This window comes from Dermacentor andersoni, chromosome 11 (genome assembly GCF_023375885.2).
Source record: "Dermacentor andersoni chromosome 11, qqDerAnde1_hic_scaffold, whole genome shotgun sequence".
Classification (NCBI taxonomy): Eukaryota; Metazoa; Arthropoda; class Arachnida; order Ixodida; family Ixodidae; genus Dermacentor; species Dermacentor andersoni.
The window spans coordinates 14,754,104-14,780,882 of record NC_092824.1 but is presented as its reverse complement, the minus strand read 5'-3'; the positions used below and the strand labels follow the sequence as shown (position 1 = coordinate 14,780,882).

At 45.1% G+C, this 26,779-nt stretch overlaps 1 protein-coding gene across 2 annotated transcripts in view; it reads right to left on the bottom strand.

Moving 5' to 3' along the window:
• omd (integrator complex subunit 5 omd) overlaps positions 1–26,779 on the bottom strand; it is an 83,489-nt gene that overhangs the window by 30,120 nt on the left and 26,590 nt on the right. The window contains exons 3-4 of one of the 2 annotated variants that reach the window (XM_050167356.3): positions 25,868–26,146; positions 7,808–7,951 (exon numbers count right to left, since the gene is read on the bottom strand). In XM_050167356.3, the coding sequence (XP_050023313.1) occupies positions 7,808–7,951; positions 25,868–26,146 (423 nt within the window). The remainder of the gene's footprint in view (positions 1–7,807; positions 7,952–25,867; positions 26,147–26,779) is intronic. The other variant, XM_055064428.2, reaches the window with a different exon arrangement.

Sequence of the window (26,779 nt, the reverse complement as noted above, 5' to 3'; positions counted from 1 at the left end):
ATAGGTATCTTCCTACTTTTCTTGTGGAGAATTAAGGTAGCTGTGGAATCTCTGTAGACATTTTCCAAGATATTCACATATGTTGCCTGTATTTTTTATTATGCAATGCCCCTGTGACTGCTGGTATTTCTACTGAATCAAATGCTTTTTCGTAATCTATGAAAGCCGTATAGAGAGGCTTAATTGTACTCTGCGGATTTCTCGATAACCTGATTGATGACATGGATGTGATCCACTGTAGAGTATCCCTTCCTGAAGCCAGCCTGTTCCCTTGGTTGACTAAAGTCCAGTGTTGCCCTCATTCTATTGGAGATCATTTTGGTAAATATCTTATATAATACTGGGAGTAAGCTAATGGGCCTATAATTTTTCAGTTCTTTAACGTCTCCCTTTTTGTGAATTAGTATAATGTTTGCATTCTTCCAGTTTTCTGGAACTAGGCAGTCAATAGACACTTCGTATAGAGAGCCGCCACTTTTCCTAGCATTATATCTCCTCCATCTTTGATTAAATTGACTGTTATTCTATCCTCTCCTGCCGCTTTTCCTCGTTTCATGTCTTGCAAGGCCCTTCTGACCTCATCGCTAGATATAGGAGAAGTTTCTGTATCCTGTTCAAGCAGAAGTTCTACTTGATCCAAGAAGCGGGTAAGAAAACGTGTTCCAAGACTGAGTTGGCTGAAAGGCACAGCGTGCCCCTCTCGACGTTGTCCACAATATCGAAGAACAAGTCGAAAGTACTGGAGGCCTAGAGCGAGACATATTCTTCGAAGCGGTCGTGAGTACGTGCTCCCATGTACCAAGATGTGGAATTGGCTTTACTTCGCTGGCTATGGAAAGCAAATGCAGCCCACCTTCCTGTAAATGGAACGATACTGTGGCAGAAGGCCAATGACTTGGCTCTACAACTTGGCCACGAAGAGTTCCAAGTGTAGCAATAGATGGTTCAGCTATTTTAAAGAGTGAAACAATTTGACCTTCGCAGCCGTCTGTGGCGAGAGCGGCAGCGCAACCGAGAGCGTCGTCGACGACTGGAAGAAACACACATTGGCTCCATTCCTTAACGAGTACGGCACAGACGATGTGTACAACCTTGACGAGGCAGCCCTTTTTTACAAGATGCTGCCCACAAAAATGTTCACAGCGAAGGACACCGCAATCAAGCGTTGAAAGCAGGGCAAGGAAAGAATTACCGTTTTGTTCGGCGCGAACATGTGCGGTAACCACAAGCTGCCGCCACTTGTAGTCGTAAAGAGTGGAAAGCCTCGCTGCTTTAAAAATGCACGACTGCCACCAAGGGATGAGCTTATCTACTGGCACAACAAGAAAGCCTGGTTGAGAGGCGCAATATTTAAAGATTACGTTCGGCAGCTTGACTGCAAGTTCGCAGCCACAGGCAGTAATGTACTCTTCGTTGTTGATAATTGCCTGGCGCATGGTGACATCCCACACCTGAAAGCTATCAGGATGGTATTTCTTCCTCCGAATACCTCGTCAATCTCGCAGCCAATAGACCAAGGCGTCATTCACCACACGAGGAAGATTTACCGCCACCACCTGCTCAAGTGCATGCTCCTTTGCTACGACAACGGCAAGGAGTACTCCATCGACTTCTTGGGGGCCATATGTCTTATTGTGTATGCATGGAAGCAAGTCACTTTGATCATGCGGTGTTTTGAACACGCTGGCTTCTCGATGGAAAGCACCGTCGATGCTGTTGCCGACTATTCGTGTGTACTTGATGAAGAAGGAGCCGAGTATTGCGACTGTGTCAATGCACTCTGCGCAGAGGACAGCGAATCCGGTGCAGTCGGCTTCGCTGAGTATCTGAACTTTGAAAATGAACAACAAACGTGCTACTCAGACTTGGAGAGTGAAGCTACCGCTGATGCAACTATGTGCAATGACAGCGACGACGACGCTAATGAGCCCTCCCGAGCACCCACTCTCGGGGAAGTTATCGGATCGCTGAACATTATCCACAGTTTTGTTGAGTGCTATGTTGGAAATTCTCAAATGCTTTACATAGTTGGCCAAGTAGAAAACATGACCCATGGAACCTCGAACTAGAAGACGCGGCAAACCAGCATCTTTGATTACTTTAAGTAATCCAAAAATCACTGAATAAAGGTAGCACATTCCCGCAGCAAAATTTTTTGCCTGGGTTGCATTTTTTTGTATGTTCGGTTAATTTGAAAACCCACTTAATTCGAAGATGTTTTGTGGTCCCAATGACTTCGAATTAACGAGGTTTTACTGTACCCCTAATTTTTTCCTTGTTGATCAGTTTCGACAATTCCACGAATTCTATCTGATCTCTTGGGTTGGACACTTTCATTCTTTGTCTTTTCTTTACTAGGTCCTTTGTAACTTGGGAGAGCTTACCTACTAGTTGCCTTGGTGCCTTACCACCCACATCGATTGCTGCTTCTGAAGCCAGCCTAGTTCCTGTTTCCTTCATTACCCCTATGCACGGAGGAAGAATATTTAGGAGTTGAAACTCCCATCATCGTGGGCGCACGCAAGCGACCACGTAAAGTCACAAAAATAGCATACGCTGACGGGTAAGGGGGGGCATGCAGTGGCGGCGCCTTGTGGAGCGTTATGCAAGCCATAGAAAAAAAAACAAGAGCAGACGCCTGGGCAGACCGCTTGAGCGTGCTCCCTTTGGCGGCACCTGTGCCCTCCGCTCAAAGCAGACGAGACAACACAGACGTTCGCTTCAGCGGGCATGCCGTAACATTGTGTTTGTGCGGCCTTAAAAGCCAAACAGCAACAGTCGGTGTCTGTTAGAGGGCGGTAATACTAACAGCGCTGCTACACGCAAATGCCCCCTTCTTTGGAATTGTTTTGGAATTGATCTTGCTTTCGTTGAAAACCGGAAAAGCGGGTAGATGTCTTCGAGGGAAAAGGTGAAGAGGTGAATCCTGAACGTCTGCAAGCATGGGCTGCGGTGATTCCTGGGAACTGCTGTCAACCCACATTGAAAGATTACGTCTGCAAAAAGCACTTCAGGAGAAACATGATGAAATGGGATAAATACTATGGTGAGCTTAGAGGCGAGGTAATCCTGGACCACCCAAAAAGAACCTGGACTTCGTCCAAAAGCTGTTCCCTGCATCTTTATTACATCACCAGCATATTTGACATCCTCGAAAAAGAAGCGGACTTCCTGGGAAGAGTCATCAAATATCAGTCTTGTGACCGTTAAAAGATCAAGAATGAGTATACATGACAAGCCAGGAACATTTACGATGGTGAACGTCAGCGATGTTCATACAGCGTGCGAGGCCCATGAGCTTGAGGAAAATCAACCTGGTCATATACTCGAAGAAATTGAAGGCAAAGTGAATTGAAGGCAAACAATAGCGCCACGTACAACCAGAAGCTACAGATCATATTATTATAGAGGTCATTGAAAAGAATGCGTTTGATTTTTTACTGTGCTCAAATGGTTGAAGCGTAGCATTTGTTGCTGTTGAGGTTACCAGCACTAAAGAAGCGCACGGCCAAACGCAAGCAACACATGCAACCGGTTGCCTTGGCAACCAAAATGGCGGTATTTCTTTATCAGTCGCCAGGTGCCACCAGCATGATAGTTGCTCCGTGGATTTGTGACCTTTTCTGATCACCGCAAACCGCAGAGTTTCCACGCCTAAATGTTTCTTGCTTCGTGCCTCTATGTCATATTCCATCTCTCTGTTCTAAGGCTGCATATTTGCAAGTAGTACCAACCTGAATCGGTCTGCTTTTACCCTTACTGCACCTAGATTAGCCTTTTTCTTTTTGACCAAGTTCGCTCTTTCTCTCTTCAAATTTAGCGAAATCGTAGACCTCACTAACCTATGGTCACTGCCTACCCTACCTAACACTTCTACATCCTGCTCTATGCTGGGATCGGCAGAGAATATGAAATCTATTTTATTTCTTGTTTCTCCATTAGGGATTTTCCAAGTCCACTTCCTGTTATTGTAGTGCTTTCTGAAGAAGGTATTAATTATTCAGAACCTATTCCTTTCTGCAAATTCTGCCAACATCTCTCCTCTAGTCTTCCTAGGATTGATGCGATAGTTGCCAATTGCTTGCTCCCCAGCCTGCCTTTTCCCCACTTATGCATTGAAGTCAACCATGACTACAGTATACTGAGTTTGCACCTTTCTCATTGCTAATTCAACATCTTCATAAAACTGTTTTATTCCTTCACCATCGTGAATGCAGGTTGGAGCGTAGGTTTGTACTACCTTTATTATATACCTCCTATTCAGCTTTATTACGATTACTGCTACTCTCTCATTAATGCTGTAGAATTTGTCAATGTTGCCCGCTATGTCCTTATGGACTAGAAATCCTACTCTATATTCTCTCTTGTCTGGAAAACCTCTGTAGCAGAGGACGTGGCCGTTAGTCAGCACTATATAAGCCTCAGCAGTAAGAACTGGTGAGGCTTATACTGAACTGAACCCACTAAGGCCAATAATATTGCAGGCAATGTTCTGTAGTATGCTTTACTATAATATGTTCCAGTCTTATTAAGGGGACACCAAATTAGTTTCCCAGCACTGATAACAACAACGAACTCACATATCTGACACAATTAGCACGCCTTGCAGTGGCTAATCGGTACATTCTTCACATGTGCTTCCGTGCTCTTTACACATGCTGCTTTTGTTGTACCCTCTGTTCGCATAGCGTTAATCGTTTCGATAATTCTAGTCGACCTGGTTAATCCTTGTACCAACAGATATTGCGTCAAGGCACTGATTATGGCCATTCACTGTAGCTACCAAAAACATTTAAAAAATCTAATACTAGACCCATTCGATTTGTGAATCAAATAATTCAAACATTCGCTATTTAATCCAAAATCGAATATTCCAGTATTTGCACACCCCTAGAAAATTGTCATCCACCTGACTGTAGCACCAAGCTGCGGAGGAAAGCAATGCAGGTTTCTCAGAAAGAAAGATTTGCAGTCAAAAGAAAACTCAATCCTCAGATCAGGACAAACTTTTCAACACAGGAGCTTCTTCTGCTGAGAAACCTGTATCAGTTTTCTCTGTTGCTTCATGCTGTTCTTGGTGGAAGACAAAATTTCCTTTCACAATATGGCTCAAGTATGTGAAAGCCTTTAATTGTCGGATCTATAAGATCAATGGTAACAATTTTTCAAAGGTTGGCTATGCAAGAATTAGAATAATATGAATGCATAATTCAAATGACATAAATTAGCATTAAAGTATCACATGCTCTATTCAACGCTACTAGGCATCAGGTATGCCCACATGTACTGGCTCTCAAACTCACAGAGTTTGTCTGTACTTCAGCCTGAAAATATCACAATATTAAGGCACACTAATTCCAGCTTAAAAAGCGTCTGAAAACATGGAATCATGCAAAGTGCCTTGCACAACGCTCACAGATGTTTGCAGAACCCCTTGAACTGAGATCTTTTTTCGACTAACAATTTCAAAGTTCTAAAGAACTGATCATGATCTCATACGTCATTCAATATACAAGTTCTTCGCAATTTGTTTGACAGGAGGGTATCGCCTGCTGATAAGATGTCATTAGGCAATGCACTTAAGTGCTATTTTCCCTTCTAGTGTGCATTTCTTCATAATATTTCACTGTGATAGAAAGAATGATCGGAAAACCAGGGAAAAGAATTAATAACAAAATTAGACCAAATCAACTATTCTACTGCCATGTTCCCTTTTAGCAGCATTGCCATAAAACCTTCATATGAAACACAAAACTTCTAGAAAACTTCTTGAAATGGTTTGAAAGGTATGTACACATACTGGCTTACAGTCGAGTTTTGCTGGTCCCTAACGGGACCAGCAAAATTGATCAAATTATCAGGTGGGTCGAATCAAACAAGATTAGGAATAAACTCCAGAACACACCATTATTTCTTTTGGCAGTATTTGCCCTATCCTACCACACCCCCAAATCAAATACACGCATGCTTTCTATGAATTCAAAGTAGTAAACTAACGTAGGAATGAAATCAAAGCTCGTAAATGAAGTAAAAACCTAACACGCACCCGATTTTTAGCAAGTTGCATAAAGGCAGCCGGTTTTTTTCATGTCTGCTTTGCTACACAGTTTTTGAAGTTAGCTCTGCCACAATACACCCATGTGAGGTAAAGCATACAATCATTGGGAAGGCAGTTTTGGTTTCATGCCCAGCTTCACTGCACAGGCAATTTTTGACACATTTTTCTAAAGAAAAGAAAAGTAAAAAAAAGAAAGGCGTGTGTTAGAATCGGGTAAATACCGTAATCAGACATTGTGAGCTACTGCTTTTGCTTGAAATTGTTTCTAGGGAGGGTACAAATTGGGCATTTTTGACAAGAGATGATGTCTGTTCGACGCATTCACTGTACCCTTGGCTCCACTGGTACAGATGCTACCACTATAGGATTCGGTATTGGGGTCACTATAGGGGTCAGGCGGGTGTGTGCTGACTGCTCAATTTCGCATTATCTGGCAAAGGCCAATTTGAGGATCTAAATAACAAAAGTTTGGGCCCATAGAAATGCATGGGTGCTGGCTAGGACCTTTGATTGGGACCGAATTAATCGAACAATCTAATTAACTGGAGTTAATTAATGAAGGTGTACTGTATTATGAAATGTTGAATTACATTTGCGGCAGGAGGTGTTTCAAATGTTTATATAGCTCTCACATCAAAGGCGTACTTATTGTTTTTTGACCGAGAATACTTGCATGTATGTTGTACATTTAGGTTTCTAAAGCTTGTAAAATGTACTAGAAAGGTTTGGTTTCTTGTACATTAGAAAGTTGCATTGCATTGATTGTCCACACAGACTAAAACCCTGCCATTCAATTGTGTTTAGCAAAACAGACTTTGTGGATTGCACAAATGTAGCCACATTGAAAGTGCAAAAAAAGAGGAAACGACATGCAATAACAACAGGCAACAAGAATCTACCTTTTCTTGGACAGATGTGTTTATATACAGAACAGAGCACTCATGCTCTTCTCCACACATAAATATGTGTGGAGAGTGCTCACTTGCCTACATATCTTGCAACACACATGTGCATCAGGAGAGCGGACTGACGCATAGTTGACATTGCATTATGCAACGTGTACCAGAAACGAGGCACACAATATGACAAGAGAAGTTTGTCTTGACCTCCATTGTCTTGCATGTCCCGTCTGCAGTGCATGTACATAACGTAATGTCTCACAGGTTTAATCATGCTAAGAGGACTTGGGTGTACAAGCAATGCCAGACTCTTCCTGCATAGGATATGCAAAGCCGGACCTATGCCAAGCTGCACGTGTTGCCATTGTTCGGTCACTCCCAACTGAGGTACGGGGGGGGGTCTAATGGTTAAAACAACTGGCTCACCAATGAGAGAACACGAGATGTAATCCTACTGTGGGGAAAGTTTTTCTTTTGCCCCGTTTACATTTTTTTATGTTTATATAATGGTTACTTCCTGTTCATTCTCATAAAAAATAAATGTGGTCACTGGCATTGAAGTAACAGGCAAACACAGATAAAGGTCTAAAAAGTTATCAAAAACTTCCTTCAGCAACTTCGAGACCACTACTACATTGGCGTTAGCACAGCTACAGGAAGTTTTCAAGAAGTGTACAGCCAATTTTTGAAGTTTCGCTTATACTTCAAAGACATATTCTTGATGCTGTTGAGCTCTTTTTGTGTTTCATGGCTTGTCGGGCATGATCAGCTAGAAGTACACTTTGTCAAAATGGATGTGCAGCAGCCACTAACGTGGAACGAAATGGTGCTCGAGGGAGTTGTCGCTTACCTGAGCATTGCCGCTGAGTTTCTTGAGGTTCTCGACCAACTGGGTGGGGTTAGGGACTCGGCCTGATCGCAGTTCAGCCATTAGATGAGAGATGGTGTGAGTCAGGCAGTTCACGTGAACCACCTCGACCTGGTAGATCAACGCCTGCATGCAGAGGACCACCACTACAGACTCGGATCAATTTATGGACTAGCCACAGTTTCAGCAAATGCCTATATTTGCTCATGTAAGGCCTGCCCTTTTCTTTTAGTTTCTTTTTTCTTTTTACCGAGTGTGGGCAGTCTTATGGCTACTGACTCAAGCCTTGAACAGCACCCAGACAGCTATGCAAATTAATCCAACTGGCAGTTGACTATGAACACAGTTACAGTCACTGACTGATTTTAAGGACACAAACAATGCTGCAAAAAGGTCCAAATAACTGGGCAGTTAAAAAAAAAAAGCGCAAGAAACTAGTTGCAACAAGACAGTCAACGTTCGGGTCTTCACCCGAACGTTATGATAGCAAATTATTAGACAGCTATATGAAGCAAAGATACAAGTTTTATCAGCTGCATAAACTGCTCTAAACATTTTCTTCCGAACTAGCTTAATAAGTACGTTGTCCTGTGCACACAGGCAAGCGTGGAAACAGCTCACTCTATGACCGTGGACACTCGTCGTCAGAACCCTGGCGTGCAGCAGGAGCGAGTGAATTCCCTTCATGCTGCCTCTTACTTCAATGCAAACTAGGTGCGTGAGAACAGAGTGCATGTGAAGCCATCATCTATGCGAGACCACCTAACCTTCGAACGCACTGTGAGTTACCTCCAAGACGGGATGCACATGTCTGCACTCAGCTGCAGAAGCTGGAGTAAAAGAGGCGATGCGCACTAACCTAGCTTCTCCCAGTGTGCACACATCCCCGATTCCCCCCTTGCGTGCGTGAGGAGAGGCGCTGCACCAAGCCACCATCCTTCTCGGCTCACCCTCCTGCTTTCCGTCAGACTTATAGGCGCACAGTCGCGATGCACTTGGACTTTACATGGAATGTCATAGTAACGCCGACAGCATAAATTTGACTGGAGTGTCCATATAACTGCTCTTGCAATAATAAAATCAATCTTGTTTTTCAGAGCACCAACACAGCAGAAAATTAATTTACTGACTTTGTTCAGTGTTGTGCTCCATTAAAATAAAATTTAATCGAAATTTCATGATCGCAAAGTCCACGGGTGCATTCCGTGCTCCACCACTGCGCAGATCGACATGCACTGCCAGTCGTCATGAAGAGAAGACAGCGCGTGCAGTGCTGATTCAGCAACACTGACAGTTTAGGCTGTGCTGCCCAAAATCAGTTTAGAGTTTGTGGGATCACATGCACACCCTGTGCGATGCTCACGTGCTTGCTCGCTAAGGGTAGTGGGGAGAAGACATGTTTCACTGCTCTTCGACGACACTGCCAACCAGGACACCCCGATCTCTCCTTATCTTGGAACCGGAGACACTTCCTCTCCGTTGCTTGGGGAGAAGCGCTATTCCCCCGATGTGTCTTGGTCTTTCAGCTGAGGAGCTTGTGACAGGCCGCATGTCAATCCAGCCGCTGAGACCGCTGCACGCTGTCCTCCTGCTGCGCTCAGCCTTCGTGAGCGACTGATCACCCCTGGGCCCGAGTGCGGATCCGTTCTGTGCGAACTGAACACTTATCAGCCTCTTGTGTGGCTTCCACATTGTGCGGTTTTTCGCCTCAGACGTGCAGAATGCTCCGCCGTTGACTCACCTTGTCCTCCTGGCCTGAACGCACTGTGGTCGCAACTCACTGCGAACCGCGGCTTAGGGGACACAGCTCTGACTGTTAGGGCTGCTGCGAAAGTGCTAGCGAGCGACTGCCGCTGTGCTGGCGCGATGCGATTCAAAGAAGGGTCAGGTGCGCATGTGCGAACTTGAGTAATACCCCATAAATTTCAGTGGCTTTATGCCCACATGTGATCTTGCGCCATTTCATCCGGTGAGTGCACACACAAACTTGGTAGGCGTTGACAGTGGTTGACAGCTCATCAAGCTCTGCTTCATGCACATGGCCATCAGTTCAGCCCATGCTTGTGGTCTCGCACCCAATCACTCATGTGGCCTACTGGTACCAACATTTTAAGAGCGAACTTCTGGCAACGGCTTGCTGTCTGCTACTCTTGCCAACCAGGCCTAACGAGCTCCACCTTGTCGGAATCTGCAACCAGAGTTAGGTTTGTTGCCAAGTGCAGGACATGGTGATAATACCATCATTGGTAGAACAACTAATGCGATCTAGTAGTGGCTTGCGGAAATTAAGTAGCACACCAATATGCGTGTTACACTTAGTGAAACTTTTTTCGCATTCTCGCACTCTAAAGTGGGGGTGCAGGTCTTACACAAGGATGGACAGTAGTGGAGTGCGTGCATATTGACATGTGTACTTGTCTTCATCGGGCAACACATTTCACCGCCTAACAAATGTTATTGCACAGTGCAGGACGCGCTTGCATGTGTGGGAAGTTTCTGGAATGTTATCGATGGTTCCATCCACTGTCTGTGACCGAACCTTGTGTAATCTGATTGCATGTGTGCGCGACGTGAATAATGTAGAGCTTTCTGGAAGGCGCGAGGGTCCCAGCAATTAGTCTGGAACATTCAACGGTTGATGTATAAAAGCCGACGCGCTTGACCCGCTGATCAGATTTTCGACGATCGCCGACTGTGTTCGCCGCAGTCGCCCTTCTTTGAGCGTAGCCTGTTTCTGAGGGCACAAGTTCACCCAATAATACGCTAGTTTCGTCTTTCTCAGTTTGACTGCTTTCTTCACAGTCACTACCACGTGACAATATGATGAAATGTGGTGAAGTGGTGCGGAAAAGAAAGCGCACAAAGATGCTAGCATGAAACACGAGACGAAAGTGCGGGACGAGGTTGTCCATGCATGGCAAGGCTTGAGTGTGAAAAAAGAAGAGAGAGAGAGAGACAATAACATAAGTGAACCAATTAAAGAAGTCCATGACAATGAGAGAACCAATCAGGGAATGCCACTCATAGGGTGAATGGGCAAATTGGCAAGTGCTGTGACCATGGAGGGAAAGAAAGGCTGGCAGGACAAGACAAGAGCAAGTGTAAAGTGTAGGTGAAACAGTGCACCAGCCGTCGAAGCAGTGGTGACCAGGTGCTGGTCCTGGGTGAATAGGCTTCCTCCCAACAGCGGCTGTTTCCTGGGTCATCCAAATGCCACCTCGGCAAAAGATCTACCTTCACCTTCTGCTCAGTGGTCGGCAACCACGATGGCGACACCACGGAAACGAGTCCAATATAATCAAGCCCGGACCAACGATGCACATGAATGGCAATATGGTGAGTGGCACCTTATGACGGGACATACCGTAAAAACCCACATATAGTCATTCTTTATTTTCCAGATTTTATGATATGAAATCACATCCCAATGATCTTGAGCCCAAATTCACAGTTCAGGTTTCGGTATTGCTCGGCACTATCATCATCAGGTTTTTGCACCATCATAAGTCGCCACTGTAACCGCGCTGACTTCCTGACGGCCACACTTTCCACTACGTCAGGACCAAAAAAGCAGTATTTGGCTACTTTAAAGGGAAAGTGATCGTAGCTGCCGAAACCACTGGCAGCTGTGCTGCAGGGGCAGTAGTTCAGTGTGAAAGAGAACAGCATTCACGGTTGGAGGCAGCAAAAGGAAGCCCTCTTTGTGCGCAGCAGCCTGAGCAGTTTCTGGGGGCCGAAGAATGAAGTATTCCCTGAAGTTGAACTGCACCTGACACACTTAGTTCAAGAGCAATGAGCTGTGCACCTCGCTGTCAACATTGAGCTGCTGCAAGCAAAGGCGAGAGAGATTGCTAGAAAAAAAGGCATTCTGTGGATGGACTTTAACGCAAGTGAGCACTGAGAGTCACATTTTAGCGCCACACTGGATTTTCTTTATGTTGGCACATGCTGCTTGTGACCTTTCAGCATCACGCGATTTCACTACGAAAGCCGGTCAACATTCAGCTGGGCCAGATTGGCAATGATAATGAAATGCCAGTGTATCTGAACACGCTCTCGGAACTAAGGGTGCAGCAGAAAGGCTCCAGGCAAGTTTTCTTGGGGTCAAGTGGAAGTGAGAAGACACGGATCACCGTAATGTTTGTCTTGCACAGCAGACAGTCACAAGCTACCACCTTACGTGGTGCTCAAATGGAAGACTCTGCCATAAGTGGATAATTTTCCATATAATGTCATCGTCCTCTGTCAAGAAAAAGGGTGGATGGGTGCTTGATTAGGTAAAGTCTGCATGGTGCCAGCAGCCCAGAGCAGTGCTGGGGCTACCATGACTACTTCTCCCACAAGCTTCTTGCTGTCGCCTGGCCAACCCAAGGAATCGACTGCTGAGCAAGTCTGGCAACCGAGCTCGTCTTAATCCCGGGAGGGTGATGTCCCAGTTGCAAACGCTTGATGTGTGCATAAATAAACCATTGAAAGACTAAATCAAGCACTGTTATATGGAGTGGATGAGGTTGGGAGGGCCTGAAGTGACTCCTGCCAGACCAACGCTACTAGACTAGCTTCAGTTGTAAAACTCTCCGTCCGCGCGCTTACAGCTGCTGTCGCCACTTCTGTGACAGTTGCCAGATGACAGCGCCGTTCCATCGAGCTCCACTGCAGACGCCTCGCCGCAGCCTTGAGCTCGTGTGGACGGCCACATTGCGCGTGTTTTACGCTCACTGGCGTTCTCCCTTGTCCGAATTAGTGATACCATGCGAAAGCGGTATCCACCTACAGCAATAAGATTTATCGGGCCAGTTGGTTCATACTGAAAGAAGGGTAAACTGCACGAAAGGAAGAAATGCATACAGCGAAGCGCAGAAGCTGCGTTTCTAAATGTCGTGCGTTTCTTCGCGTCATCTTAACGTTTCACGCAGTTTAGACTCAGGAGCCTGAAGATCTGGCCAATGTGCGTGATTGTAGGATGATATTCATCCCCACTGAAGCTTCTCACCATGCCAAAGAAGCGCTACAAAAATAAAGATGAGGGCAGTCTTTGAACACACAAGCCAAAAAAAAAAAAAAAAAAAAAAGGGTTTCTGCCGCTCCGTGAAAATGGTTAACCAGCGAAGCTGAAACATGCGGCCCTTGTGTTTATCACTGGGTTAATCCCAAGGGTTCATTAACGTATTTCTCAATTATGAGGTTACACGCACAGTCGACTGCGACAGAGAGAACGACATCACTGACGGTATGCCCGCAGACCGCCGTTGTCACTTGCGTTCGATGTCTCGAGTTTGCTCGGCGGTGTGGTTAGCAGCCTTCGCCTGCCATTTGCCGCTTGGGATTGTTCAAAATCAAATTTCTTCAAAATTAAATCTGTCCATTACGTAAGACAATGAGTGGCTCATACTCCCTTAAACAATGGCTCATACTCCCGTAAACGCGGCCTCCCCATTACAACGACAGAAGAGAAGTGAAATTCCACGCTGTAATGATGAACGGCAACGCAGCCAGCTGTGGAAGACGACGACGAACGCGGGAGCAATGGCACGAGCGCGTGCCGTAGATTTCGCCGAGAGTTCCCGGTCAGCACGAAGAATCGCTCTGTTCCACACCGAGCGAAGCGTCGCATTGCTGGGAGCACAGAAAAAGTGGTGCGTGCGCCTACCTGTCGGCATCGCTCCGATAGCCGCCTATGCAGCCAGGTATGCAGCTCGTTGGCATCGTCTGCCGATATTCTGAAAAACTCGGCGAAGACTACAGTTTCGCGGATGACATGCTTGCTGAAATTTGCCGTCAACAACAAACCACAGAATACACCAACGCTGCACCGCGTGCTTAGTCACGCCCGCCCGCGTAGCCGGCTAGTGAGGAAGTGAAGCCGGGTGCGACTGCAGTGCCACGAAGGCGCGGGCAGGTGGCGGTTCTGCGCAACGGTGCCGAGTTTGAAAACTGAAGCTAGTCTAGTAACGTTGTGCCAGACGGCTGAAATGGGCCTCTCCAGCGATGTTATGAACGTGGATTGCTGACGCTTGGGCCTGCATTCCTGAGAAACTCATCCATTATGCATTCAAGAAAAGTTCGATATTGAACGCACCTGATGGCACTGAAGACGAGTCTTTATGGGAAGATATCGCCTACAATGAACTCTCGGAGGACAGTGCAATGAATGACGATGACTAAACAGTGAAATGCAATAGACGATGACTAAAGGGTGAAGTGCAATGGAACCCACTGTGGTTGCTCAGTGGCTATGGTGTTGGGCTGCTGAGCACGAGGACACAGGATCGAATCCCGGCCATGGCGGCTGCATTTCGATGGGGGCGAAATGCGAAAACACCTGTGTACTTAGATTTAGGTGCACATTAAAGAACCCCAGGTGGTCGAAATTTCCGTAGTCCCACACTACGGCATGCCTCATAATCAGAAAGTGGTTTTGGCACGTAAAATCCCATAATGCAATGCAATGAAGTGCAATGGAAATAAATTATTTCAGTGACCAATTTCTTCCAATTATATGTAGATGAAAACATAACTTCTTTTTTTCATTTTTGCTATCCCCAAATCACAAATCGGACTATTTGGAGGTCCGAGCTATATGCATGTATTTCAGCGTTGCCATCTGGTGAAATGGGCCACCAGATTTCAGAAATCTGGTGAAAATGTAGAGCTCCTGGTGGCCAGGCCAACAAACTACTACACCAGACAAAATCTGGGAAAACCACTCTACCGAAATTACCGTCCACCCGCGCTGCTCATCCAAACATTTAACACTAGGTAGCGCCTGCGGCCGCCACGATGCTAAGGTCTATATTTGTATTGGTTTATTCCTCATGAAATCCCTTTGTTGCTGTGCTACTGCTAGGGTACAGTGAACTATATAAAGCTTACTGTAACTAAGGTTTGTGCTACCGTGTGATGCTAGCGCTAGGTTTCAACGCACGTATAGTTATAAGTCGTTTCAATAGGCTGTTCTAGTGGAGGAATGAATTTACCGTGGGAAGCACGGGAAGAGCAACGCCGGGCCACCGGCAATGCGTCAAGTGGCTAGCCAACACACGTGCTGACGCTCCGCTCGTTTCGCTGTCACAAAAACCTGTTGCGCAGGCAGTCTTCGACGGGAAACTTCCTGAGGATTCTGCAGCATTCTGGGCTAGAATTTTCAAGTTTAAAAATGCCATGGGGGAAAAGCCCTACCAGGAACTTGCATTGTATGCACTGGCATGTCTTTCTTGCCCAGTGTCGAATGCAGTGGTGGAGCGTGTCTTCAGTCAGGTCACGTGTGTTAAGACGAAGTACAGGAACAAAATGTCGCTGAAAACTTTGGATTCCATTGTACGAATTCGCACAACGTTGACCTCTAGAGAGGGGTGTTGCGTGAAGTTCACTATCACAGACGATATGCTACGCAGGTTTCGTTCAGGCATCTACGATGCTCCAAGGGATGGTTAAAGGCTTCTCATCGTGATTTTATATAAATAATAAGATGAGTGCTTGACGAATGTTAATTCTTGGTCATTTTTGTGCATTTTAAGGCAATTTTATTTTCTGGTGAAATCTGGGGAAATTTTAGCGAGTTTCTGGTGTCGTGCCGACTTTCCAATCTGGCAACGCTGATGTATTTATGGCATGTTCTGATTGTTCAGATCAGTGCACAGAGAGATGCAACACTGTGTGATTAACACAGCGATGTATTTGTTGAATTTTAATGCGCACAATATGTTCGCAGGCTTGAAGTAAGAAAATAGAAGTGCACCTGAATGTAACATGCTGACGATTAAAAAAAAGAAAACTATAGCATGGCACATTCACAATCAGAAAAGATAAGACGTGCAGAATTTGCTTTCGTACGCAGGAACCTTTTATTTAATGCAGCCCTGAAACACTTTTCCAACTAATCCTAGCAAGGTCTCACAATTAAAGGATGTTGTCTCACAAATCTCATGCCGCACAAATTTTTCTAATCCTTCAAGTATCAGTGGAGTTAACGCAGCAATATGTGGCTTTCTCTTTTCATCTAAGCTAGTGTGCTGGAAGCTACACAGGGGAGTACCCAGCCCCAGCCAACAGATCAGTGTCGCAGCGGCGAAAGGGCTCAACCCTGGTGCTCCGTGGTGCCCATGGTAGAATATGCTAACAGCATGCCGCTGCTATCTCAAAGGCCAGGCACAGCAGACGCAGCTACACGCAACTGCCGCGCGTAGACCAGCGGCACAAAGATGAAATTTTTTCTGTCTTTTTGAGATCGCAGACATGTGTATGTTTCATAAACTCAAAATGATCAAATATGCATTACCGAGAAAGTTCCCGCAATCACGAAATCAGCCAATGGCTGTTGAGGGTTCAGCAGCTTGTCATAATACTGCAAGATGACATTGCAGAAGCGAGAGCAAGCAATTTTTTTGCTCATTTCAACACGATTGTAAACTCCGTGCTGCATGCAGTGCAATAATATTTGACTCATATGTTCACAGCGGAGCCTCTTGTACACATCGTCAACATTTTCTTACTGTGTCTAAAAATTGTTTCAGGGCCTCTACAATGAGCCTTCATAATTAAAATGGCACATCGTCATTCATGCTTCATTGGTCACAGATACCAAGCACACAGAGGTGGTAATCTCAAGCAATCACTTTTAAAGATATAGTAGCACCTCATTCATACGTTCTGCAAAAATGCGAGAAAAAATTGCTCGCTCTACCGTAATCGAGAGTAGATGTAAGCATGAAATGGCAACTGGCAAAGCAGATTGGTTGGAGATGATACTAGCCACAATCTCAAAATGGGTCTAGTGCATGTTTGCAACGACACACCCCACCACACCACACCGTGCCACACTGTGCACTGGCGTGTATAGATGCTGCCCAGCTATAAGAAGAAAACTGGCTGAAGGTGGCAAGAAAGGCAGGGTGCCAGGGAATAACACCGAGGACCTCTGTTGTTCAGTACCTTACGCAGCAGTCTTGGTTTCTGTATGTAATGCGATAAATAGTACAGGGCCTATGCGGTTTCAGAACAACTGCGTCATTTCAGTGGATGGCTTCCTCCAATTATCACATGCTACTTTTCTTCAACTGTGGTTTTTCACAAGGAAAAACTGTACATCCAAAGGAAAGGCAATGGTATAGGGTCCTCGGTGGCCCCAGTGTTGTCCAAGATTTTTCTTGTGCATTTTGACAAGGAAAGCTTTGACAGAGGTTCATGCAGTGTTAGATGTGTGGATGACTTTCTTGCTTTGTTGCATCTGCCCAGTGGTGAGCATGTGGCAGATGCTGCTAACCACATTCTGTACAAGTTTCACACAGGTTCCAGTGCACTTGGTTTCAGCCAGGTGAAATGAAGGAAAGTTGCAGTATCTGGATTCGAAAATAGGTTTTGAACGTAGCAATCATGTGTGTTGGGCTAACGAGCCATGCTCAGCGAAGGAAATTTTGCCGCTGGACTTGTAAAAAGACGCATTGCCAGCTCCTGTCTGAAATATTCACTATTAAAGTCATGCCCACATGCAATATGTGGCAGCTTTGCTAATCAGGTCAACTACTTGAAGGCTTCCCATCGAGTTGCCCTCCTTGTAAGTGTGGCTGAGACCATACTGAAAAGGCTTAAGAAGCAGGCGTTTTAAATTGAGGTGTCGGAAGAGGATGGATAGGTGGGCCAGTTGGTAATGCATTGTATTAAAAACTTAGAGTGCTAAAAACACAAGGGACCTAGATGAAGAAACACACACTACACACGCTCACTCACAACTCATGTTTAATGCACGTCCTTTGTGTTTTTAGCGCTCTAAGTTTTTATTATAGTGTCGGAAGAATCTTTCAAATGCATCAGGAGGTGCTGCCCTATGTTCACCGTGTTTTCCACGATCAAAAGAGAGTGGCTAGCAAATATAGCATGCACTGCCGCCTGCAAACTGCCGAGCCTGTGCAGCAGAGTTGGCAGAGCCCGACGTAAAAAACCACACTGCCCAACCAGACATGTGAGGCAACTTGTGCAGTTGACTGATTCTTTAACAGCACTGCGCAAGCGTTGAGAAAAGCGACGAGACCAGCTAGCATGGTGCCCGCATACCAAGTTCACGGCAAGCCGTTACTTCCAAAAAGCCAGGGAGCATGCACCGAGGTATTCATGCCTGGGGCTGTGTCGTGCTGGTATGGAAAGAGCCTAGCAGACGAAACTTGCACTTCCAGCGAACTTGGTGGCATGCGCTTCTCTTGTTGATCTCGTCACTTTGCACTGTTAGAAGCCACTGACCAGTCGGCCAGTCAATGCTCACGCAGTACTGTTAAAGTATTGGTCAACTGTACTGCACGCTACAGGTGTGGTCTATAGGATTCCCTTGACGTGCGGCCCTGTGTACATCAGACAGACAGGTCGCTGAATTAGTGACAGCCTTAGAGAGCATGCCGCATCATTTTTGCCTGTTGGATGAGCTCATTTGTCATTACACTGCAAGCCGTGCGGCTGCCATCCACAATTTAAATCAAGCTAGCGTTCTTCACCATGGGAAAGAAAGAAGGCAATGTGAGGTCCTTGAGGTGGCCGAGATGATGAGGCAGGGGCTGGAAACAGTTGTTAGTACGCCATTCGTGTTGTAAATGGAAAAAGGATTGCTTTTGCTTAGGCTTTTCCGGGACTGCGTGTAGCTCGTCACGGGCTGTTGAAGAAAGAAAGAAAAAAAGAAAGAAAGAAAAAAAAGAGAAAGTTATTGTTCTGCCATGTTTATGGTTCTTACTACCTATATTTACTTTACCAAAAACTTTTATGTTACGTTAAGCTCATGTTTTATCAGCATTTACAATTAAAAAAAATTGCGATTGTGGTTTTCCACACATGTGTAATGTTCCACAAGGGGGCAGAAGGCTTTCTTGTATTGTCAGTTGTAAGTAAGTGTTCGTGTTGTTCATGTCTTCTTTACGTCCTGTTGTGTTTCGCGCTAGTTTAACATTTCTTTTTTGACCATCATTGCATTTTCAGAGCTCTCACTCGTCATGGTCTCCACTTGCTGGACAAGCTCAATGGCGTAAATGGCGTTTCATCACTGGCAATGCTTATTTCTTTGTCCCAATATGCCATAAACCATTGTCTCATCCCAAAAATAACATTTATGAGGCACCGCCCTGGTTGCCACACAAGAATGCGTCTAGCACGCTTTGGGAGGTGATAATTTACGGCACTATGTCACACTATATGTAATGGGTGGCACTCCCCTTACCACCGTGCCTTACCCATATGTGGGAGCCAACCAGTGCTTCACGCGCCACTTTCTTAAGGACCAGTTCAGAACCTCGTGCAGTGTTGGTCAACCAGAGGCACGGTATCTCAAGCAACAGCGTCTGCATCTTTGACAGAGACACAGCATCTCAATGAAAGGTGTGAAAGCAGTGAAATCAAAACAGCAGCTGTCACAAGAGAAGGGTAGAAGAACAATCTCCTTACCCCTGATACTGATACCCCTTCCCGGTAGTACAAATAAAAATGGTGGTACCAGTATCACAGATACTACCATGCTGATATTAACGCTGGTACCACTGCATGGTGGTACAGCACCACGGTACAGATTTTATGCTGTGTTAGATTGCATTACCTTCAGGATCGGTAGCCTACGAAAATGGCTAGACACAAAGAAATTGCGGTTGGTCCACGAAGAAAGCCAAACACGAATTTTATTGTAGGCAAGAAGGACCTCGTGGCATTCAATATGGCTATCTCCAAGTCACTCTGGTCTGTGTGTAAAGCAACTATAGGACAGCACACATCTTCATCTCCTGTAACAGACTACAATGTGATACGCTGAAATAAGTGCGCTAGACAGCAACCAGAGGATTAGGTGAAGACAAGGTCGAGCACTTAGACAAATGGAATGAAAAGATTGATGTCTACGGTGATTCGAAGCCATGTCCTCAAATACCTCACGCACATGATATGTAGGTATGTAATTAATGAAGTAAAGAATAGCTTTCTAGCTGGGCACTTGTTTAGACTACACTGCTTTGTAAACTGGAGCAGGTGTGGTATAAATGACATATTGTTTCTGAGGTGTGCTTCCGAAATGCAATTTCTTTGGCAGCTACTTGTGCCCCGGCCTACTGTAGGCATACTTTTATTTTTATTTGCTCCACGCAGCTGAGAAGCACTGTCAAGTTTCTGCACAAAATAAATTGATAAATATATTTATGCTGCTTCTTTACAACCATTCTTATCAGTCATTAAATCAATCAACTTTTATTTCAGTATCAAATGGGCACTGCGGCGTAAACGGACATAACTGGCTTAAACCGGTTCGAACTGCCATTCTTTCACTCCAGAGTTTAATCAGAATTGAACCGTTTTCTCTGAACTGGAACAAAAAATTTTTCAATTCAACTCTGCATGATTCATACAATTTTAGAGGTTACTGTATTCAGTTACGCTGTATTCATTTACACAGTAAGACCCGTTCACATGCTAGTTGGTACATTGCTCATGAAAACCGAGCAGGAATTCGCAGTGTTAATGTAGACAGAATATTGTCTTCACTGTTTGCACTGAAAATACTTATAGTTCATTCAACTGCTTCCTACCGTGCTCTAATTCAGATAACAATGAGGTGGAGCATGCTCTAACAGGAGTTAGAGACTGTGACCAAGCCAAATTTGCAGCTGCTTGACAGAGAAATCAGAGGCCGGAAAAGGAAACACGTCTGTGCTTCTTCTCATGTAACAAACAAGGTGCACAAGTGCCCTTTCTTGAAAAACCAGACAAATAACAAAGCTTAATGTTATATTGAACGTTATGGACAATAACATGCAATTTGCTGCGAAATTTGAGCAAGAACTAATCAGCAGTCAGCACCACAATAAAAAATTGGCACTGCATCCATCTTTTGGCGACGATAATGTGATTAGCAATCTTCTGACAAGTGTGTAATACGTGATATAATTTATATGTTGTGATGATTATTATGATGAATATTGCATACCTGTGCCATCTGTGGATCACAAAACCTTATGGGCACATCCGCAGGCACGCTAAGGGCCTAAACATGGTCAATCTGCCCGTCCGTTTCACCTGCATGCGGATCAGGGTGGGTGCCCAAAAGACAGATCGTGTGGAAAAATTCGGTGCATGCCCAATCCGCACGAGCGGATCGCACGCGAGTTCCTATTGGACGGCACAGTCTGTTGACAGCTGGCAATCGTTTGGAGGAGCAAAGGTGTTCAAGGTTGGCAACTATCTTTGACAGCAGACATCGCCTCCTCTGCAGATGATACTGGCACATTTTTGCAGATGTGATTTCAAGTTTCCACGCCATGGTGAAAATGAGACTCTAGGCTGCCACATTCTGTTCTGCAGCTGCACGTGTTGCATTGGCACCGTCATCCTTCTTCGAAACTCCGCACAGCCATCTTATCTGCGCCACCTTTCAAAAATGCATTGCAATCACATCATGTCACAACTTGGGACGTATTCTCGGACAATTACTTTCAGCGCGCGCTGTTCTGGCTGGTTCAGTAAAACCTCTCGAATCATCCAACATGCTACATTCTACGTTACGCAAAAGTTATAATATCGCCGGAAGTGATTCATCCGAAATCTCCGTGTTCGGCACGATGGTGCAGTTTCTGTAATGCTAGTGACAGCTTGCAAGAATACAGAATACAGAACACATGCACATCTGTCGCGGAATACAGCTACGTAGGTCGCCAAGGCACCCATTTTTACCACTGAGCACGCATGCGAGGCTCTGAGTACAGCTTGCTGATATGCTTACATTTGCTTGCTCACGTTTTCTTCTTTTTTTAAATTCTGTCAATATTAAGTGTGCTTGGATGCATGAAATGCCTTTTTTTTGTATATGTATAAAGCCACCAAAGATGAAGTGACGCATCAAACATGCATATTAGAAATTTAATACTTGCTGCTTGTAAACTTTCCAAACAAAACATAACCTTAAATGATGTGTTCAGCGATGAATGAAGTTCTCACCGTGTGCAAAAAGGTTGTGCATAAGTGGTTAAGTTGATGCAGCAAGGATTGGGAGTGTACAATTCATTATGACTGGCATAAAAGCAATATGTACATATAGCGGTGACCTTATGCAGACATATACTCATGAGATGTCTCCAAGGAGAATATTTATTTGAAAGCAAATAATTTTTATTGCTGATAAGATAACTTTTTTTGAGTGAAATCAAACAACTGCATTCTTTCTTGCCAGCCTGGGTGGCTAATCTTTTGCCACCTTACTACTTAGGCATACCCAATTTCGCATTTCAACAATGTACAAAACATTACCAAAGTGCACAAAATTAAGCAATACCATGACGAGCATGCTCCCTCTCTCACCCGTGGCAGCAAACAAGGTTGATCGACTTGAGACTGTTTCATACTGTCAGCATCATACATGCAGGTTCTATTTTGGTTGCTCTACATATAAAAAATAAGCTCACACAGGATGCACATGATACATGAACTACTGTAAGCTCTACTCAGGCTGTTTGAGTTAGTTGGGCATGGGCTGTATGTTGTTTATGCATTTGTGTAGTAACAACCTAGCTAGCTGATGCACAGCCATATTTCAGGAAAATGAAAAATGCATAGCATAACAGCTGGCCAAAACCTGGATTTTATTTGAAAGCAAACAGAGATTATCAAGTGACTTAGCTTAGCAGCAAATTCATTGACCTCTCGTGGTGTGAAAAGGTTGATGTAGTTAGTGGTTTTGTGTTTGTCTTTCTTAATTAGTAGCTGCTTTAACATGCACATAACAATGAAATGAAGGCTCATATGGCAGAAGACAGGGCTTCATTGAAAAAAATGAGGAAAGATTCATTGCCATTTTTTTTTATTTCCATAACAAACCAGCGAATAGTTCCTTAGGTTCAGTTTTGTGAATACTGCAACAAGGTGTTCCGCGTAAAACTGCAAGATTGTTGTACTCCATTATCTATTCCCTATTCGAGTAGCCAAATGAATGATAGCCCCATCAGCACTGAGAGAGCACAGAAATGTGCAGTCAAGAGGCCACAGTGGCTCAGCCTCTGTGCCAAACTTAAAATTGTTCCATGAGAAAACACGCATACCGGTGAATTGGGTATGCGTTCACATCTACTACTCAAATCCGCACATTACAAGTAATCTTTAATTCCTTGCTGCATTGCTCACCATTGTACAGACTTTGTTCCAGCGCTGTGTGCCGTAATATAACTTGGCAAATCAAAGCTGTGGTAATACACTGAAAGCAACTTTGCATGTGGCCTAGATAATATAATGCTCCTACATATGGGTCAGCTTAGTAGTATCAGCCGCTTTGTTTACTAGTTGTTCACGGTTACGCTTGGACTATACGGCGCCATTGGACAATGCTGTATTCCTGCAGTCATGCTAGAACAGCTTAGCTATGCACAAACATCCCTTTACATTGCAGTTAAATTAAGGTGGTGCAGATTTGCTATCAGACTGTGCTTATAAGCACAACTTCCAAGCATTCAAAAAAGCTTTTGAAATGTAAGGGTGGATGCTCAGCTTTGCAGGTGTGACATTTTAGATGTACAGTGCAAGGCCATATTGATGGACAGGGAAGATGCCACACAAATGCTCGTGTTGTCACCTTGCACTCACAATAAAAGTAGTTTTCTGTGGTTTTTAGCTATAAACATGTGAAGCAATCTGTAAATTCAAAACTGTATTAACCCTTTCGGGGCCGATTTTTTTCGCCATATGCAATCGCCCAGGGTCGATTTTTTTTATTGCAGATTCAAATTCTTCTGAGGGACCTATTTAGAAAAAAATTTACCCTAATTTTTCTATGGTGACCGGTAAAGTGAGAAAAGATATTTTGCGTAGGTATATATGTACTGTTTATTCATGAGTAACAACAATTAAAAAAGGAAATAAACTTACAAGAATTAAAAATTTTATGCATTGTCATACACGTAAGGCATAGAAAATGCGCACACAAGAATATTTCGCAGTCTCAAATGTTCCTGCTCTTACACTAATATTTACGTCCATATCGTAATCATATGTAGTGCCCTATAAGGGTACTACATATGAAAACGCGATCGGCAACATTTCTGCGCAGTTCACTTCTGAGCACACGCACATTGCGTAGAAGAGCACTTCTACACCTAGTAACGTTGCAACACATCGCATATATAAATAACAATTTATAGCTTACGAACACATTTCATGACAGCAAGAGCACAGCTCGAACGTCGCGGTCACCACGGTGCATTGCAGCCAGCAAAACGGCTCACACACAGTATAGCACACGCAGCGAGAATGAGGCAATGAAAGCTTATCACTACTGATCGTATCATTACTCCTGAAACTTGCAAAGGACTGGCATTCACCACTTCAAGGCAACAAGCCACATACACAGAACAGATACCAATCGCTTACGCTGGGTGCGTTGATCCGAGACTATCTATTTTGCCACGCCCTGAACATGTGTCCTGCTCAGAATGCACGTGTATGTGATGGGCTTCTCGTTTGGGACATACACACGAAGCATGGCACAAAAAGTCACGAAGAGAACGGCTAAAAATTTTGTCCGACACTCTCGTCAACAAAATACACACTTCCTGTGCTCCAGCTGTTTCTGTCGGCGATTGCATGCACTGATGAGGCCTGGAAGGGTACAGTGGCTTGCTGCCTTCAATGTCTATTTCCGTGGGTGCCAGATAACTCTAGTAAATATCACAAGAAGGAGCAAAATAGATGGTTTCTGATGCAGCTGTAGCTTAGGCCTCGCGTCCCCGCTTCGCTTCGAGCAAGCGCCATGTTTGCTGTGACGACGCCCGACGCTGTCCACCTCGGACCAGCCAATGAGAGACGAGCAGGCGTGCGGATTGCAAAGTTGCGACCGCTTGTCCGTCTCAACTGGAGAGCGATCCACACGTAGGCAAACGAGGGCGTAACGGACGGGCGGATTGACCATGTTTCGGCCCTAAGCGGCAATTTCGCTGCCAACCAAAATACTCAATGATACTACAGTCGGATCTTGATAATTCGAACTCGAAGGAGCCCGAAAATCTGTTCAAGTTAGAAAGAGGACTTGTTCCTGAAGTACTCGTGCACCATAGCATGATGCACGAATGGTGCATTGAATGGAGACCATCGAAGGTGAGGGAGTCGAGAGGCAGGGCGAGGGGAGCGCAGTTGTGAGGCGACGGTGGGAGGGAAGCGAATGTGCTTTCCTGCCAGCTTGCTGAATGGCTCCAATTACCTCAGCCACCTGAGTCCCCTTACTGCCACCCAAGACTGCCACGGCAGAGTCGCTGAGGTTGGACTAGGTCTCTGCCACTGCTTCCGTCTACTTGCTTGCATGCTTCTTCCTTCGTCTGCTGGCAGATAGGCGCTGCATTTACGTTCTTCGTCTTGCGTTCTTAACGTGTCATGTCTTATGAAGATGACGAAGTCATTGCCACTGATCATAATCGTGTTGGTGTGCTCCCTTCTGTTGCGGCGTCACCACGTGCAAAAGATAAGGAGAATGAGGTACTGAGTGCCACCTTTGCGTCCTTGCATTCAGGGTCTGTCTCATACAGAATCGGATGTGGCACACTGTCTCCAACAACCTTTCCATCGGGACGTCTAGGTTTAGACTTGACATTGTAAAAAAAAAAAAAGTCGCAGTTTTGCTCGAAAGCCGAAGGATCGATTGCGACAGCCAATTAGTGGACAGCTATACGAAGCAAGTATAGTAGTTTTATCGGCTGTATAAACTTGTAAACATAGGCATACTAACAAAATAAACAGGCATGGTGTCATGTGTGCACAAGCAAACATGAATGCATCTAATTCGATGACAACGAAAACTCGCCTTCATAACGCTGGTATGAGAAAACGCGGTGCATGTCTGCTCAGTTAGACACATACCAGCACATACCTAGAGGCCCAAGCTAGTTGACAACTTGGGTCACTGGGAGAAACAGGTTGGATACAAACTGACAAACCGGAAAGAGGGCTCCAAAACAATGTCCCCAGGAATGCTAATCGCATTAAAAGGTTTCAAGGGGAAAATGAGAGTCACTGTACAACTTCCTCGGTAACGAAGAGAAGCAGCCGCTTCATTACCTGAAAGAAGAGCAGCTCAGTGGAACCACGGATGCGGCCCAGCAGGTGACTGAGCACCGTGAGGGTCGTCTTCTCCTTGCGGTGGACACATATGAGGGACAGCACATTCCAGAGCCACATGGTGCGGGGCCCACAGCGTGTGCGCTGCAGCCAGCCACACAGCTCGGGTAGCCGGGCCTCCAGTGCCGACAAGAGTGGGATCTCGGTTGCTCCTGCGAACACCCGCTGCTGCATCTCCAGCAGTACACTGTCCAGCAGCATACCAGCTGCGTTGGGAACCTGCGCAGAAAGCCATCGATGATGTATGGGGCTTTTTGGCACAAGGGGCAGGGATGGCCAATGTTAATGAGTTTGCAGTGGAGCGATGAACTACAAGAGGTAGATGGGACGTGGCTGTAAAGGAGCCTAAAAAATGGCTGCTGTAATTTCGTAACTCTGTGTGTAATAAAATTATGGCAATGGCTAATGAGGGGTACTGTGGACACAAAATATACATTGTGAAGGCATGATGATACACTAAAATATGCCACAGGCAAGCATTTGCAAGAAGCACTACTGCCTTAACAGAGCTCTTGAAGTGCAAGGGCCTGGAGGCATGTGCTATACAAAACTACTACAGTTGACATGTACAACGATACCAGTTTTAACAATACTATATCGCTTATAACAATCAGAAGCTGCTGCACCATCTAATTCTGTACGTTTTCTATGGTGAAACAACCCGCTTAATACAATGCCCTCACGCCGCATTATAGGTTATAGCGATGAAGTCTGGATACTGGGTGTCTGCTGAAAGATAACAAAATGCGAAATCCTTGAAAAGAAAAAACAGAAATTCGAGCCACTGCATGATGGCTCACCGCCCCAACAAGCGCCGCAAGCTCATTTTCCAGCCTTCTCCACATCGCCAGC